Source organism: Pseudopipra pipra, chromosome 4 (genome assembly GCF_036250125.1).
Source record: "Pseudopipra pipra isolate bDixPip1 chromosome 4, bDixPip1.hap1, whole genome shotgun sequence".
In the NCBI taxonomy this organism is placed as follows: domain Eukaryota; kingdom Metazoa; phylum Chordata; class Aves; order Passeriformes; family Pipridae; genus Pseudopipra; species Pseudopipra pipra.
In genome coordinates, this window is record NC_087552.1 from 65,141,622 (window position 1) to 65,156,072 (window position 14,451).

The following is a 14,451-nucleotide window of genomic DNA, read 5'->3' on the forward strand; positions in this document are numbered from 1 at the left end:
GGGGGTGACATGTCAGATAACTGTGAATTTAAGATTAGCATAAAGAATTGTTGGAACATGCTGAACTATCTGTGGGTTTTGTTGTTCAGTTCTGGGTGGGGTTTTTTTGGTGATGGCTGTATCTGTTTGCCTTGATTTTTTTTTTTTAAATATGCATGGAATATTTGGAAATCTGGGCATGTTCACAATGTCCGTAGAGCTGTCTAATTTGACAAATTACCAACTGCTTGCTTTTTTCATATTTTCCATCCATAAGTGTCAGTTGTCTCCCAAAATTTCTATAGACCTGCTTATCATGCTGCTTTGTAGAACTGTAGGCTTCATTATGAAAAATTGTTTCATGCTAGGCTCCTATGTCTATTGGATAATAAAAATGTAAAAGAAACATACAGTAGATGAATTTCTGTGTGCCTGTCTCTGAAGCTGAAAAAATATGTTTTAATGTATATTCTATGATTTTGAGGGATTTTCTGGTTCTCCAAAGCTGAGTTACAGAACTTTTAGCACTGAAAATGGATATCATTCTCCAGATATCTCCTTGAAGTTAACAATGGTAAGACGAAAGAGTGGATGTCCTGATCCTAGACTCCAAAGACAGCTCAGAGGGCAGCTTCGTCTTCTTGAAAACGACAGCAGGGAGGTGATGGCAGTTTTCAGTGTAAGTCAATTGCTTGGAAATTGTTTTATTTATTCAGAGAAGATACCATGTGCTACTGAAACAATCTGAAAGATACTGGGGTTCCATTTCCATCTATGTGCTGCATGCTTGATTTTGAGTGACCAGTGTTTCCCATTGCCCAAAACCACATAGGGACTTTAGAAATATTAAACTACTTGAAAAGACTGGAAAATTGATGTACAGTAAATAAACCCAGCTTAAGACATTGAAGGGTTTTATTTTAAAAACATTCTGCTTTGATTTACAAATCAAATACAAAAGGAAATAAAGTTGTTTTGTTTTTTTTTTTTAATTTGCCCTCATATTGACTCTTCACTTCAGTTTTCAGTCACTTGGAGTCATTTGGCATGCAAGTGACCTGGGAAGCTCACTACTAAGCCAAAGAGGAAGTCTGAAGGAGAATAGCCTAATATTAGACTTCCTAAGGCTAAATGGACATAGCTTTAAATAGCACACAAGAGTTGGCCAAATTTTATTACTGTCTTCAATTTGTTTGTATTTAGGAAACCTGTCCTCTACAACCAATGAGGTTTGCTTTGAATACAAGTTAGTCTCCTCTTCCCTCTTGATAAAAGAGCAGAATGATACTACTTGACCTCTGGTGTCCCTTTTTGTCTGAACCATGAGTTCCAGCCTCCTTCACTAGCAAACCAAACCACTGAAATCTTACTTACTTAAGGCTTTGACTGCCTTGGACACATGTTTCTACACCAGTTTCCTTTCATGTGCTGTGAAGTCTGCATCACCAGGCTCCTGATTCTGTGGCTGTGAAAACAGTCTGTACTTGGGCTGCTCTGCTCTGGATTTTGTTTAGAGGGGAAAGGGTGATGGGATCAGGAGGCAAAGGAACAGAGCTATACAAGTAGACTAGATTTGTGGCCTTATTAAAAACAGACTGGGAAAAGACTTTGAAGGAAACAAGATTGATAATGATAAATTTCCTTAGAATGTTGTTTTGATATTTGGCAGCACATAAAGCCCCCGAGGCTGACATACTTTAGCATGTGTTGGTAATTTATTAATAGATTTCAGGCTCTCATTAATATGTAATCTAGTGTAGAAAGGGGCATGCAGAAGATCAAAGCAGTGATGAGGCATGTCTGCTGAAGAGGCCTAGGTTGGACTTTTGTATTTTAATCTGTTCAGGTTGTGTGAATTGAAAATATGGAAGTTGAACAGAATTAATTTAAAGACATTTTAAAATTGTGATGTAACAGTCATAAAATCAGTGGATCAGTTCCATCTTGCTCCTATTACAGAAAAAGTTGGAGAGACAATTTCTTCTCTCCCTGCCTTGAATTAGAATCAGTTCCTTGATCAGTCCTTATATTGTTTTAAGCTCCATTTTGATGTAATGGAAGCAAGGGTGCAAAGATGGGAAATGTTAGCTTGTGTTATATATAAACATATATATGTGTTATACATGTGACTTATTCTCTGAGATAGTTGTTCAGATATTTGTCTTATAAATTACCATAATTTTTTGTATTTCCCTGAAAGACTGTAGCCAGCATCATTGGAACCCTGTTTTTAATCTACTAACTGAATTGCAAACACTCTCTATTACAACTCTTTGGTTAGAATCCATCAAAATGTACATATTTTTCACTTATTTGAAGGTTTTTGTAGTCGCTCCTTTAAGCATTTTTGAAATTTCTTAAAATCCATCATTACCATTTGCAATGATCATTGCTAATCTTTGTTAAAAGTATAATCTAATGCTATCCTAGCAATGTGAACCCATATTAATGAGGATAAAAGGATATTCATGCACTTTTTAAAAAATAATACTTCAGTATATTTGTTTTAATCATGGAAACAGTAAACTCAGGAATGACTGTTCAGTATTTCTTCTGGACTGAAGATATCTGGAATCAGGTTCAAAGTTGCATCAAAGGAGCTTCATTTTCATATGTGTACAGAGCTCTGAGGATAATCTAGAGCAGAAGGTTGTAGATCCAAAAAATTCACAATGGTTTGAGTGACCTAGAGAAATCTTAAGTCAAAAAACCCCAAAGCAGCTCCTTTCCATTATTTAATATTAATGCTCATGTGTCTGACAAAGGCAGTTCCCAAGATGTAAATTGCTCTGTGCTAGAAGTGTATTCTTGGAAAGAACTACTAGATGGTTGCCTGGCTTTGACATCCTCTTCAGAGGACACTGGTCACTATACATAGACATTTCTGAACTAGACAAACCTTTAGTCTCCATGTGGTCAGGGAGCTCTTTATTCCCTCTGTAAATTAACCTCACTGAAACTGTTCATACAACTGTTAAGCAAAAATCAGATTAAAACTGGACTCACTCTATCTTGGAATATGTTAAAGAACAGATATCTCATACAGGTAAAATCCTGTGTGATTTTTTTTTTTATCCTTCTTTATTGCATAGCATTTTAGCTATGCATTAGTGACAAATTGTGCTTGAGTCTAGTACAATTGTAATAAAATATTGGTTTTGATTTTTAGGAGCTCTCTGCCAGACTCCTGTCTATTCACAGTGATCAAGATCTGATAGTAGTGACGTTTAAAACTTTCGAGGAAATATGGAAGTTTCTAACCTACCACTCACTGGGTAAAGTTGTTTAACCATACAGCAGTTCAATATGATTTTTGTATTCATCTGCAGACAATGTCTGAGTGGACAAGGCTCTCAGACACGTGATGGGATTTTTGGGGTGGTCCTGTGCAGGGTCAGGAGTTGAACTTCTATGATCCTTGTGGGTCGCTTCTAACTCAGGTTCTTCTATGATTCTATGACTGGGAATTTGTTGAACACAATTTTGAGATTAGATTTATTAACCCTTAAGAGCAGTAAGTAATGTTTCTGACCTGAGTACCAGTGATTGGGCTGCAGAGACGCTCCAGCCTCCAGGAAAACCTGCCTTTGTCTCAAAGTAAATAACAGCTATTGGTCCTGGCAGATGTCTTGCCTGAGTTAGATACTCCAGGGCCAGATGATATCATATTTCTAAGCAGTCTATTCCAATCCAGGTGGTTTTGTCCTAAAGTCTAACCTGTGCTGCAATTTAAATGCTTTTGCAGCTTTTTCTGCTCGCTGTTGACATGTTGAGGTTACTCTTTTGCATGCTTCAGTTTTGTTTCCACATCTAAATATGCCTTTTGTAACAGTATGATGCCACTGATTTGAGTTCCACTTTCAATATCCTACAACTTTTCTGAGAGAATAGTGGTCCTTTTTGAAGAATAGCATTTGAATTAGACTTTTGTCTCCATTTTGTTCACCTGATTTTTTTTTTCTGTTTATAGGAAGCTTGTGTGCATTATGATTGAATTTGCCTGTTTCCATCAGAGAAATTTTAAATAATGAATTTTATTTGTAATTTTGTGTTTGCTATTTACTTGCTAATTTGTATTTTTAAATGCTCCTTAGAGAAGTAGAAAAAAGACTGTTCCAATCCGATTTTGTAGATACAACATAGGAAAAAGAAGCTGCTTCTTGGGAAAGGCTGTGGCTAACAGGGAATTGATTCAGCATCTTCAAAATAGCAGAGTAGCACCTTAATCACTGTCCACCATTCCTCTCCATCATTACCTTTTGCACAAGGATTTGCTAATGTATTAATGTTGGTCCTTTGAGTAGTAATCTGCTATCTGTACCATGCTGATTATGATGAGCCAATCGAGATCTCCCTGTAACTATCATTACTTCCTCTAACACCTTTGAAAGCCCTAAATGTTGATATAAGGAGTCCCACCTTCCAAGATCAAGCATTTTCTTCTGATTTATATGACTCTGGTATGCAGCATCATCTCTGTCCTAAAGAAATTCCAGGAATCTGATACCCAGGCACAGTGTCTCCATATATTGGCATTGCTGAATCAGGCAACATGAGTTTATAAAGAGATTATTTTTTGACATTTTTTCCAGTCAGCTGTTTTTGATGCTAAGGTGATACCAAGCACCTGGTGCTCAAAGCTTGCTGGTGATTATCTTTCAGACTCCAAGCCTTTCTAGACTACGAAGAACCTTTGTAAGGGGAGGACATAGTCTGCTTTTTCAGCAGTATTAGGCACAGAAACTTTTTGAGTCTTTAGGTGCAGTTTGTGAGAGCTGAGCATTAAAAGTAGCTGTAATGCATGTGACTTAATGGCTGTAATTTTACAACTATTATGTAGTAAAATTAGTTATAAGCTGTGCATTAATTAATAATTGAGAAGTCTCTGACTTCCTCAAAGTTTGTCTTTTTGTATAACACTGTAAAATGGCAAAGAAAACAAGTTGGATATTTTTTCCTAGGTTTTATAAATCATTGCATGGAGAATTTATTCCTAGATCAGTCTTTCTGGCTATATTCTCAAGAGGAGGAAGAAATAGGCATTGAAGTCTGTATAAATGAAAAATCATTAAATTTGATGTGCAGAAGTCTGCTACTACAGGAAGGTAAGTAAGACTGCACATGCTAAGGCTAAATTTAGAGAAGCAACTTTCTTTAAAATCTGCAAATTAAATATTAAGATCTATTAAAAAACTTAATGAAGCTGAAATTTGAATTTTTTCACTCCAAATGCACCAGAAAGAGAAGAGGAAGGAACAAGCACAGATTAGGTTAAGTAGGATCATAAAGGGATTAGAGAAATTCATGTGCAACTGGTCTGTAAATGGATACCAAAAGGATTAGGAGTGGACGTACATTCCAACTTGCCTAATATTATTGCAGATTCTGGAGATGTGCAGGAGAGGGATTATGGATAGTTGCCAGGCTTGTGTACTTCTCCTAAATAGCATCACCTGCTTTTGCAGTCAGATAGAATGATGGGGTAGACGGATTGATTACTGTAATAGGAATATTGAAAATGCTGCAAGAGAAGGTTCTACACTTCATTTGAGACCTCAACTTTACATTTTTTTGATGAAAGAAAAACTGGACAGAAATATGTGAATATCTGACAATTAGAGAGAAAAGTCTTGAAAAATCTGACTTTTTAATTTAATATTACTGATATTCTTCGAGCAAGTTTTAAGGCTTGCATGACACTAAAACATTACATAAAATGACATCTGCTCCACTGCTTTTGTTTTAGGATCACTTTTTGTTTTATGTCCTGACAATCTGATAAGAAAGATAATGGCTACAGACAATGAAATAAAAGCTTATTTTGAGACTGGGGATTTCACTGAAGATGTAACAGGTGGATCTGTGGATAGCAACGCATCTGTGTTGTCTAAGGCTTCTCTGGAGCCACTGAACCCTTTCCATCAGTAGGTACCTGACTCTACCTACCTATTTCATATGCATCTGTCTCATATATGCACACCTCTGTTTAGACAGAGATGTCTCTAAAGGGTAGCTTGTTGTGGAACATCCATCTTCATTGACACTGAGAAAAAGATGCTCTAACTGCTTTCATACCACACAACTGAAATTGATCCAGCTGCCTGCAGAGCTGCGTTAGAGATGGTTTGCTATCTTGTGAGTTGGATATTGCTTTTCTTCCTGACTCTGACAAAAAGTCCATTAACATTTTTTCTAGTAATGTAAATTGAAAGTTTTCAATTTTCAGGATGCTTGGAAAAGTGGATGTTAAGAGGCTAGCAGTGTTTTTACTTAACATTGCTGGGAGCTACTCACCTCCTTAATGCAGTTTCTCAAGTTCAGTTCAAGCCCAGAACCAAAATGACATCAAAGGACTCACTTTAGAAATCACCATAAAACCATTAATTCTTGGTGCTCTCAGTACTTAAAACTGGAATGACCTGGGGCAAGGAGAAGTAGCATGACTTTCTCAGTTTGGTTTGTTTGCCTGAAGTAAGAGGACTTTTACTACTAATATTAATCAAAACATAACTGTCTAAAGTGTACCGGTTGTGCTGAAATTGAAAACTAGCTGTGGGAGGGGTGCATTAGTTTCCAAATGGATTTAAAATATCACTGTTATTGTCACAGCATTCAGTGAAATGCTCTACACACTAACTTCAATTTCTTTTTCTACTTTCAGATGGTTTCTTAAAGGGTATTCTAATCCTATTGATTTTTCATGCAAAACTGAATCTAAATCCATCACAAAAGTCGGTAAGAAACTCCATTCAAACATCAACATTAAAATAACCCCAAACATATTCTGTACTTTTGCTAGGACAGACACTAAAGGGTTCAATTACTTTTTTTCCATTTTATTAGGATGGGAAAACAGCTTTCAAAATTACATTGCAGTAAAATTAATGTGAGAGTAAATCTCTGCCTAATTTGAATTACACTCTAAAGGTTTATCTTTCCCCTTTTTCCTCCTCAATACTGTATGAAGAAGGTGCACAAAGTAAGAGTAATTGAGTCGAGGATGCCTCTGTAGCTTTGATAATCTTTAAAATTAGAAAATGCTCCAATGTAATTATTGTGGATCTTTCATATGTGTATTGCTTTATCTAATAGTGCTGGGGAAATAAAACTTATACAGGTGGTCTGAGGTTAGAGAGAAAAATTGCTTATTTTCTACTATGCATCTCCTTTTTAATAATGTATTGACTGCTCTATCGCTGCATATTTATCCATTAGGGATTGTTTTTGTTTGGTTCAAATGTTTTACTCTGGCCCAAGTTCAAAGCCCTTTGTAAGAGATAAAGTAAGGACTTAAACCATTTTTTTCTGCTTTGTGATGGAATTTGCTAGAATTTTGAAAACATTTTAGACTTTGCTTTCTAATGGCTGAGAAATGAGGATTTCTTTTTTTATGCTATCTACAATTCTAATCACTCAAACCAAACTGGGGTTTGCATGCTTTAAATCTTACAAGAGCAGATATGCAACTCACGAGTTCCAGGAATGTATCTTGCTAAATATATTCTTCTGCTGAGTTGCTTTTTTATTAAATGCATTTCTATTGTTAAGTTACTTTATCTGCAAATATTATTTATCTCCCTATTACACAGCAATGGGATCCTGTCTAGCTGTGATGAATTATGCAAGTATTGTGCCAGAAGAGCTGAGTTTCCAGGACGGAGACAAAATTGAGATCCTTGGCTACTTCATTGAATGCATGGAATGGTTTCTTGGAAGACATGTGTTTACTGGCCAAATAGGTTTTGTAAAGACAAGTCATGTGAAACTGGACTTATCTGGAAATAAGTGAGTGATATGTATTTATCTTATAAACAAAAAGGGGCTTAGTCTGTCTCTTAAGCTTTAAAACAGTGAATGGTAAATCCAGGTGTGGGTTTTTTGTGTGGTGGTTTTTTTTTTTTTTTTTTTTTGTGTTATATTTTTGTTTTAATGAGAATTGTTGTAGCATGTATCAATCAAAACAAATGCAAAGAAATTGGAATATGAAGTCTGATTAAATGTTGGAAAATATCCGTTTGTAGCTGAGCTTCTTACTGGGCAAAGAAGCTGTTGGACTTGTTATATTGTTCAGTTTCTCTGGATCACAAGATCCAAGGAGCTTTACCCTTGTGGAAGGTTCCATTTTTGCAAGTCTCTGAAGGTCTGTGTTAAAGCATCTGCGTTCTGGTTTTTTCCGTACCCTCAATTACAGGCCTTAACTTGCTTGAATGGGACCTTTACAAATAGTTGCTAATAATTCAGAGTGAAACCTCTAAAAAGGGTGTATGTCAGCATGCATTGGCACTGTGTAATTAGGCTGTTCTTACCAGTATGCCTGAACTGTTTGCATGCTGAAACAAGGAGTTCCAAAATGTTGTTTGCACACCCATTTTATTTCGTTTCTGAGCTTATATTAGAAAATCAGTACCATAATGTCCTTAAAGACTTGTCCTTCTAATAAATACTCTCAAAAAATGCTCTATCATGACACTGACATAAAGCTTACTCTGCTATGGTAGAAACTGTTAGCTACAAGTGTAGCTACTATTAGTTTATATGTGTATTTATAAATGTGACTAAAACTAATTTTGAACACAGCACAACCTATAATGTAAAGATTGTATTACTTTCTCTAACAAGTTCCAATCTGACTGATGTAGTGAGCTCCTTGAGCCAACTCTGCTTTCAAGCACCTTCAAAGTTATTCCTTTCCTTGTCAGACCACAAGATCTGGATTTTCTTGAAGCAGAAGAGCTATCTTTTTTTTCAAAAGAAAAAAAATTGGAAGAAGTAATACATTTGTTGAAACAAACCTCCATCACAGATGTTTGCTCTGTGTACAGAATAGGTAAGTATGAGTTTTACTCCTTTTTACTGCACAAGATATGTTTGCAGTTCCTATATCTCTGTTATAACTGGTTTTGGTGTTGTTTTTTATTTTGACTTTGGGGTTTTTTTTGTTGTTGTTTTGTTTTGTTTTTAATTTCAATGCGATTCCAGCCTTTATACATACTTTGAAATATCTTAGTATTCAGTTGGTTTTTAGATGTGGCATGTATAAATCCTTTATATATCATCTTTGCTACTTTACTGCTGTTGCAAGACTTTTCCCAGCAGTGCATTTACAAATCTTCTTTTGTCCTTTCTCTTTTTTTTTTTTTTTTTTTTTTTGGAGTGAATTTAAACAGCAGGCTTTTAAAAACTCTATTATCAAGCTGAACAGATCTCCAAGCTTTTACATGTCTGCATTATGAATTATAATTTCACATGGCTGCATTAAAAAAGGCAGTATGTTCACCCAAATACTGCTGGCTTTTCATTCATCTTGGGAAAGGTGGCATAATAACTACTGACAGCTAATGCAAACATATGCCTCTTCACGCTTGATTTAACTTTCAAAGGTACAGAAAAATAGCAAAATCTAGTCATATAAACATTATCTCTGATACAGACGTTATTTCTCTATGAGCTCAGGCTTTACATAAACCATTAGGGGTAACTGGGGTTTCACCTTTGTAGACTTACTGTAAGGCAGGGTAATGTAATTGTCTTGCTGAACTGAACAGAGGCAGCAATTTCTTATTCCACCACAGGCTGTTGGTGATGCATATGCTTGTCAGATATCTAACAAAGTTTTATCTCCATTAGTGCCATTCTAAGAGACAGGCCTGTAGGCTCCAGTTTGAAAGCAGCCAGTGTGTACCCTTGACTTGGGTGGTTTAATTCTACAAATCAGTCTCTGTGTGTGAACAATAACTAAGGCATGTCAGGCCTGAGCTGCAAAATGCAACTCATGTAAATGTGCAAAATGACTCCACACCTCACCTTCCTTGCCCAAATGAAAAGCCTGGAAACAAAAGCTCAGACCTCTGCAGTATTAAAACAATGTCATGGCCATCTGCTATTTTTGCCTGTTGCATGTTTTTGACCACATCTCGCCTTCTCCCTAATCTTAAGTGCTGACTTCTTTTCACATCTTCCCCCTCTCACATCTTTACCATTTCTCTTAAACAGCACAATTGATCAACATAACTCTACTTATTCAGAGCAAGCATTTTTCAATATTCACTTGATGTATTGTTGTATGATCTGAATAAGTGGGTTTTTGATTCCTTACATCTAAATCACTGTACTGAGAAGTGTTTATTTATGTGCACTTCCTTGATTAGATATTCAGAGCATTAAGTTACAATTACTCTAAACATCTGTGGCATTCATCCACCAAAGTCAGGAAAGCATTTAAAGAAACGAGTTCCAGAAGTAAACAGTCAGTGAGAGTTCATTCTTAAAGGCTAGTAAAGTAGCTTTGCATCAGCTTAAACAGAGCTTGAATAGGTCTGTGAGCCTCTGTGATTTTTTTTTTTATATATATACTTCAGCACCACTTCTATTGCATCTAGTGTATGAAAGACAGTTAACATAATCCTGAAATGCAGCATGACAACCGAAATGCCTTGAGAAATATCTGCTACACAAAAATAGTAATTCTTAAATGTTCTACAGATGTGCTATGGTAAAAATTTAAAGCCAGACCTATAGTAATAATATCTACAGAATTAAGAGATACATCTTTTAAAAATAAAGATGGAGTGATTTTTTTCACCTGCATGCTACCAGAATGGCCACAAAAGTCTGACACTCTAATCCTCACAAATATTTTCCCTCCCTCCATTGCCCTGGGAATGACACTAAAAATATTAATGGCTTCTTGTTACCCCATTTTACAAGTGGGTTGTGGAGAATGGTCATATCTTTGCTGCCCATTTGTATTTTAAGGCAGCAGAAATGCATCCCTCAGGCAGGACAGGTTGGCTTTAATTCTGAGATATGCAGTTGTCTCCCCACTTTATTGAGCAGAGGTAGGTGCATGATGATAACCATGTAGAAGCAGTGAATTGTGTCAGCAGGAGGGTGTAAGTCCCTCATATCTGTTAGCTTTGAGTCCGACTTAAAAATTTCTTCTCTTTTAAATTTCCAGGACATGTCAAATTCTCCTGACATAAAGAATTATCAACTCAAAAATTGTCTTTTTTTAGGAGATTTAAAACTGAAAGAACAAAGATACCATAGCTAACATGAGTGTTTTCTTTCTTACAGATGAATTAGAAGAACCAGAATTTCAGAAAGCTCATGAATATGGTAATAATTCACATGCATAAAAATTTTACATAAAATTACCGTGACTTCTGATATTTCTGGTATATTTACTAGCTTTTCTTCTTCTAATGTCTCTTCAAATTCTAATTTTCTTCTCTCATTGTTTGCTTTCTGAGATTTTGTTGTAACCCCTTCTCACTAGGTTTTGCTGTACAATATTGTGGGTTTTCACTGATATCAGATGTCTTTCTTGGAACTTGCTATCCAGTTGCAGACTGTATGACTTATTTTTACTGCTGTGACACACATATGCACTACCTCCCAACTCCTCCACAGTGTTTATCAGGGCAAAATATTGTTTATGGGACACCTGGCAAGTCCTGATTTGAATTCCAGCAGGTTTTTCATCTAGAAAACTTCATCCCATAAATAGAATTCCCAAAGGAGATATTTTGATGAACATACAGAATTATTTCCCTTTTGCATTTTGTTGGCAAACTGTCACTATAATTATTTTTATTGTATTATTTCTCTAAACACCAATTTTTATATTTGATTCTGCTGTACAGTTTCAGAAATGAGATTCTAAGGTAATTGAGCTCTAAATCTGCAACTTCAACAAGCTCCTGTTCATCTGCAGCTGTAAGCTTAAGCACTATGACTGCAAATTGCATCCCTAATCCCTGCCCTATTAACTGGGCTGGATAACAGCAGGCAGACTAAGAGTTGGTGCCATATCTGTCTTCATTATATTTATAAGATATTCAACAATATTGTCACTAGGAGAACTTAGATCAGTGACAACATCAGTCACCACAAATTTGAGAAAGAGAATCAGGGTTGGTATTTGACTGAAAGAAAAAATCCTATTACACATTGTATAGACCTGGGTGGCCACACCTGGGCAGGAGACTAGAAACTTTGCAGGCACACCCACAGCAGCCACGTGAGACTTCAGCAACTCAAATATCAGTCTTACTCTCTGCCCTGGTTAACCTGCCGTAGCGTGCTCTCAGGACATACCCTTACTCAGCTTGCATGCTTGAATTCACATTTCCCTTATACCTTAAGTCCAACCTGTATCCATGCCCTGACCCAGGGCCTTTTTTCCAGCCTCCAGTTCAGACTTTGGGTCTTCCTAGATTCTCATCTTCTCCTTCTTACTAACTAGACTGAACTGTAATTCATTGGCAGATCTCTCTTGCTCATATATGTGTAGAGAGAGCAGAGAATATACAGAGTGTATTTTTTTGTGTACACAGACACAAAGCAATTTGAATTAATACTGAACTTCAGTTGGATTAGTGTTGGATCAGGCACAGGGTCTGGCTAGACAAGTATATGGATCCCTAATGTGCTTACACATGGCAAGTCCTGTTTATTCCCACTCCTCCAGTCTCCCACACTTGTTCCTCCCTGATCCTTCTTTCTATCTCTTTTTACATCTTTTCTTGTCTCTTAGCCATACTGTTAGGAAATCACAGTATGTTTATGTAATGTTTTCTTAAAAGCATCTTCTACTGAGAAGTGTTTTGGTTGGTCTATAAAAGGTCTGTCTGCATGCATGGAGGAAGTTATGATCTGTACCTTATTTTTAAATTTCAGAAATTCCATGCTCCCATTCTAGTGCAGGATCCACTAGCAAGAATGGCAAGATAGAAGAACTGCTGAAGAACTTCAAGAATTTGGAGGCCACTCAGGCAGGAGAGCCAGCTACAGAAGGAAAGGAATCTGCTAGTTCTTCAAAGATTGAAATCTTTCCTCCACCTGAAGGACCTCGCTTCCACATATGTCAAGATGATGTTCAAGCATTTGACATCCCTGAGTCTCTGCTACTCTTCTTAAATAGGAAAGAGTATGAGAGCAACTTCAAAAACCTGTATGATTTCTCTTACTCATTTACCAACACCTTATTTTATGGATTTTCAGAAGAAGAAGAACTGGTTAGTTTTTTAAGATTAGCAAGGGAAGCAGCAAAGCAAGCAGGTATGTCCTGGGCACTAGCAAGGCTATGCTTTCTCTTAGGTAGGCTTAGTGTTAAAAAGCTGAAGTTTTCCCAAGCTCGGGTGTATTTTGAGGAAGCACTGAGAGCAGTAGCTGGAGTGTTTAATGATTTGTACTTCGTGATTGCTCTTTATACAAATCTAACAGTCATCTACTTGACACAGAAGAACAAAGAAAAGTGTGCTCAAGTTTTTGACAAGGCTACATCTCTTCTCATGGGAATTCCCAACTACATTTGCAGTGCTGACCTGGAGTCAGATATACTGAAGTATGCTCTGAAGAGGACAGTTTTGAGCCAGAACAAACATGCAGAGGCAAGGGCATGCTTTCTACTGGCAAAACATTACAGCGCACGCAAACAACACGACGAGGCACTGCCATTCTTGGAAAGGTTTCAACTCTTACTCAATGACCTGGGTTTACAAAACAACTTATCCAACAACTGTTATTTCAAACTAGCAGAGTCCTACAGTGAAAAGTGTTTGCCACACATTGTATTAAGTTGCATAAAGGTTACCTCTCCCCAGAGCTCCAGTACTTTAATGGATTCCCTGAAAAGGATTGATTTAATCATCAAAAATGCTCCCAAACTCTATGGCCTGAAAAAGCTCAGACAAATATTCCCATGCCAAATTGCACCTTACCTCATACAAGCACTTTCATCTGTGTTTACTGATGAGCAGCAAGGACTGTGCAGCACCATCTATCTTCACCTAGCAAAGCTGTACAGCCACCACAAACGGTATGGAAAAGCCATTGCTTACATGATGAAAGCACTGGACTCTGATGCTTCTGCTAAGCCAGAGGAAACTATTAACTACTTGATTTCACTTGCTTGGTTATACATTCTTTACAAGCAATATGATGTGGCTTTAGCCATTTTAAATACTGTTGTGGGCTCTTCATGGGGCAGTTCTCACCAACTAGGCATTGCTTATAATATGCTTGCTATTGCTTTGAAAAGGACAAACAACACAAAAGAAGCTGCTGAGAGCTACTACAAAGCACTGCGTCTTTCAGAAGAGGCTGAGATGACCCATAACCAAGCTATAGCCCTGGCTAATTTTGGGGCACTCTGCCTGCATGCAGCAGCCAGCAAGCTTGCAGAACATTATTTTATCCGGGCAGTTAAGCTATTCTCCAAGCTTCCAAGTATGGACTGTGGTCAAGACTTTATCCAAGTCCTCCTTCAGTTGGGATGTTACTATGTTGGTGGAACTCAAAGGGAAAAAGGAAGGTTTTACTATGAATGGGCTTTTTTAGTTGCAATGGAGACAAGTCATCTGGAGAGTAAGTATATCTTTTTTTCTCTCAAGTTACAAAATGTACCCTGTTTGGGAATTTTTGTTATATAGGTATGTTAGAGCTGCATTTAGAAGAGGCATATCTTAT

The 14,451-nt window shown here is 36.9% G+C and overlaps 1 protein-coding gene across 4 annotated transcripts in view; it reads left to right on the forward strand.

The window, feature by feature from the left end:
• The window catches only part of SH3TC1 (SH3 domain and tetratricopeptide repeats 1), a 32,281-nt gene that overhangs the window by 10,286 nt on the left and 7,544 nt on the right, over window positions 1-14,451 (forward strand). For 3 of the 4 annotated variants that reach the window (XM_064653331.1, XM_064653333.1, XM_064653332.1), the window contains exons 4-12: window positions 531-658; window positions 3,149-3,254; window positions 4,941-5,084; window positions 5,726-5,903; window positions 6,641-6,714; window positions 7,569-7,764; window positions 8,679-8,806; window positions 11,056-11,097; window positions 12,661-14,349. In XM_064653331.1, the coding sequence (XP_064509401.1) occupies window positions 531-658; window positions 3,149-3,254; window positions 4,941-5,084; window positions 5,726-5,903; window positions 6,641-6,714; window positions 7,569-7,764; window positions 8,679-8,806; window positions 11,056-11,097; window positions 12,661-14,349 (2,685 nt within the window). Of the gene's footprint in view, window positions 1-530; window positions 659-3,148; window positions 3,255-4,940; window positions 5,085-5,725; window positions 5,904-6,640; window positions 6,715-7,568; window positions 7,765-8,678; window positions 8,807-11,055; window positions 11,098-12,660; window positions 14,350-14,451 lie in introns of those variants that run through there. The other variant, XM_064653335.1, reaches the window with a different exon arrangement.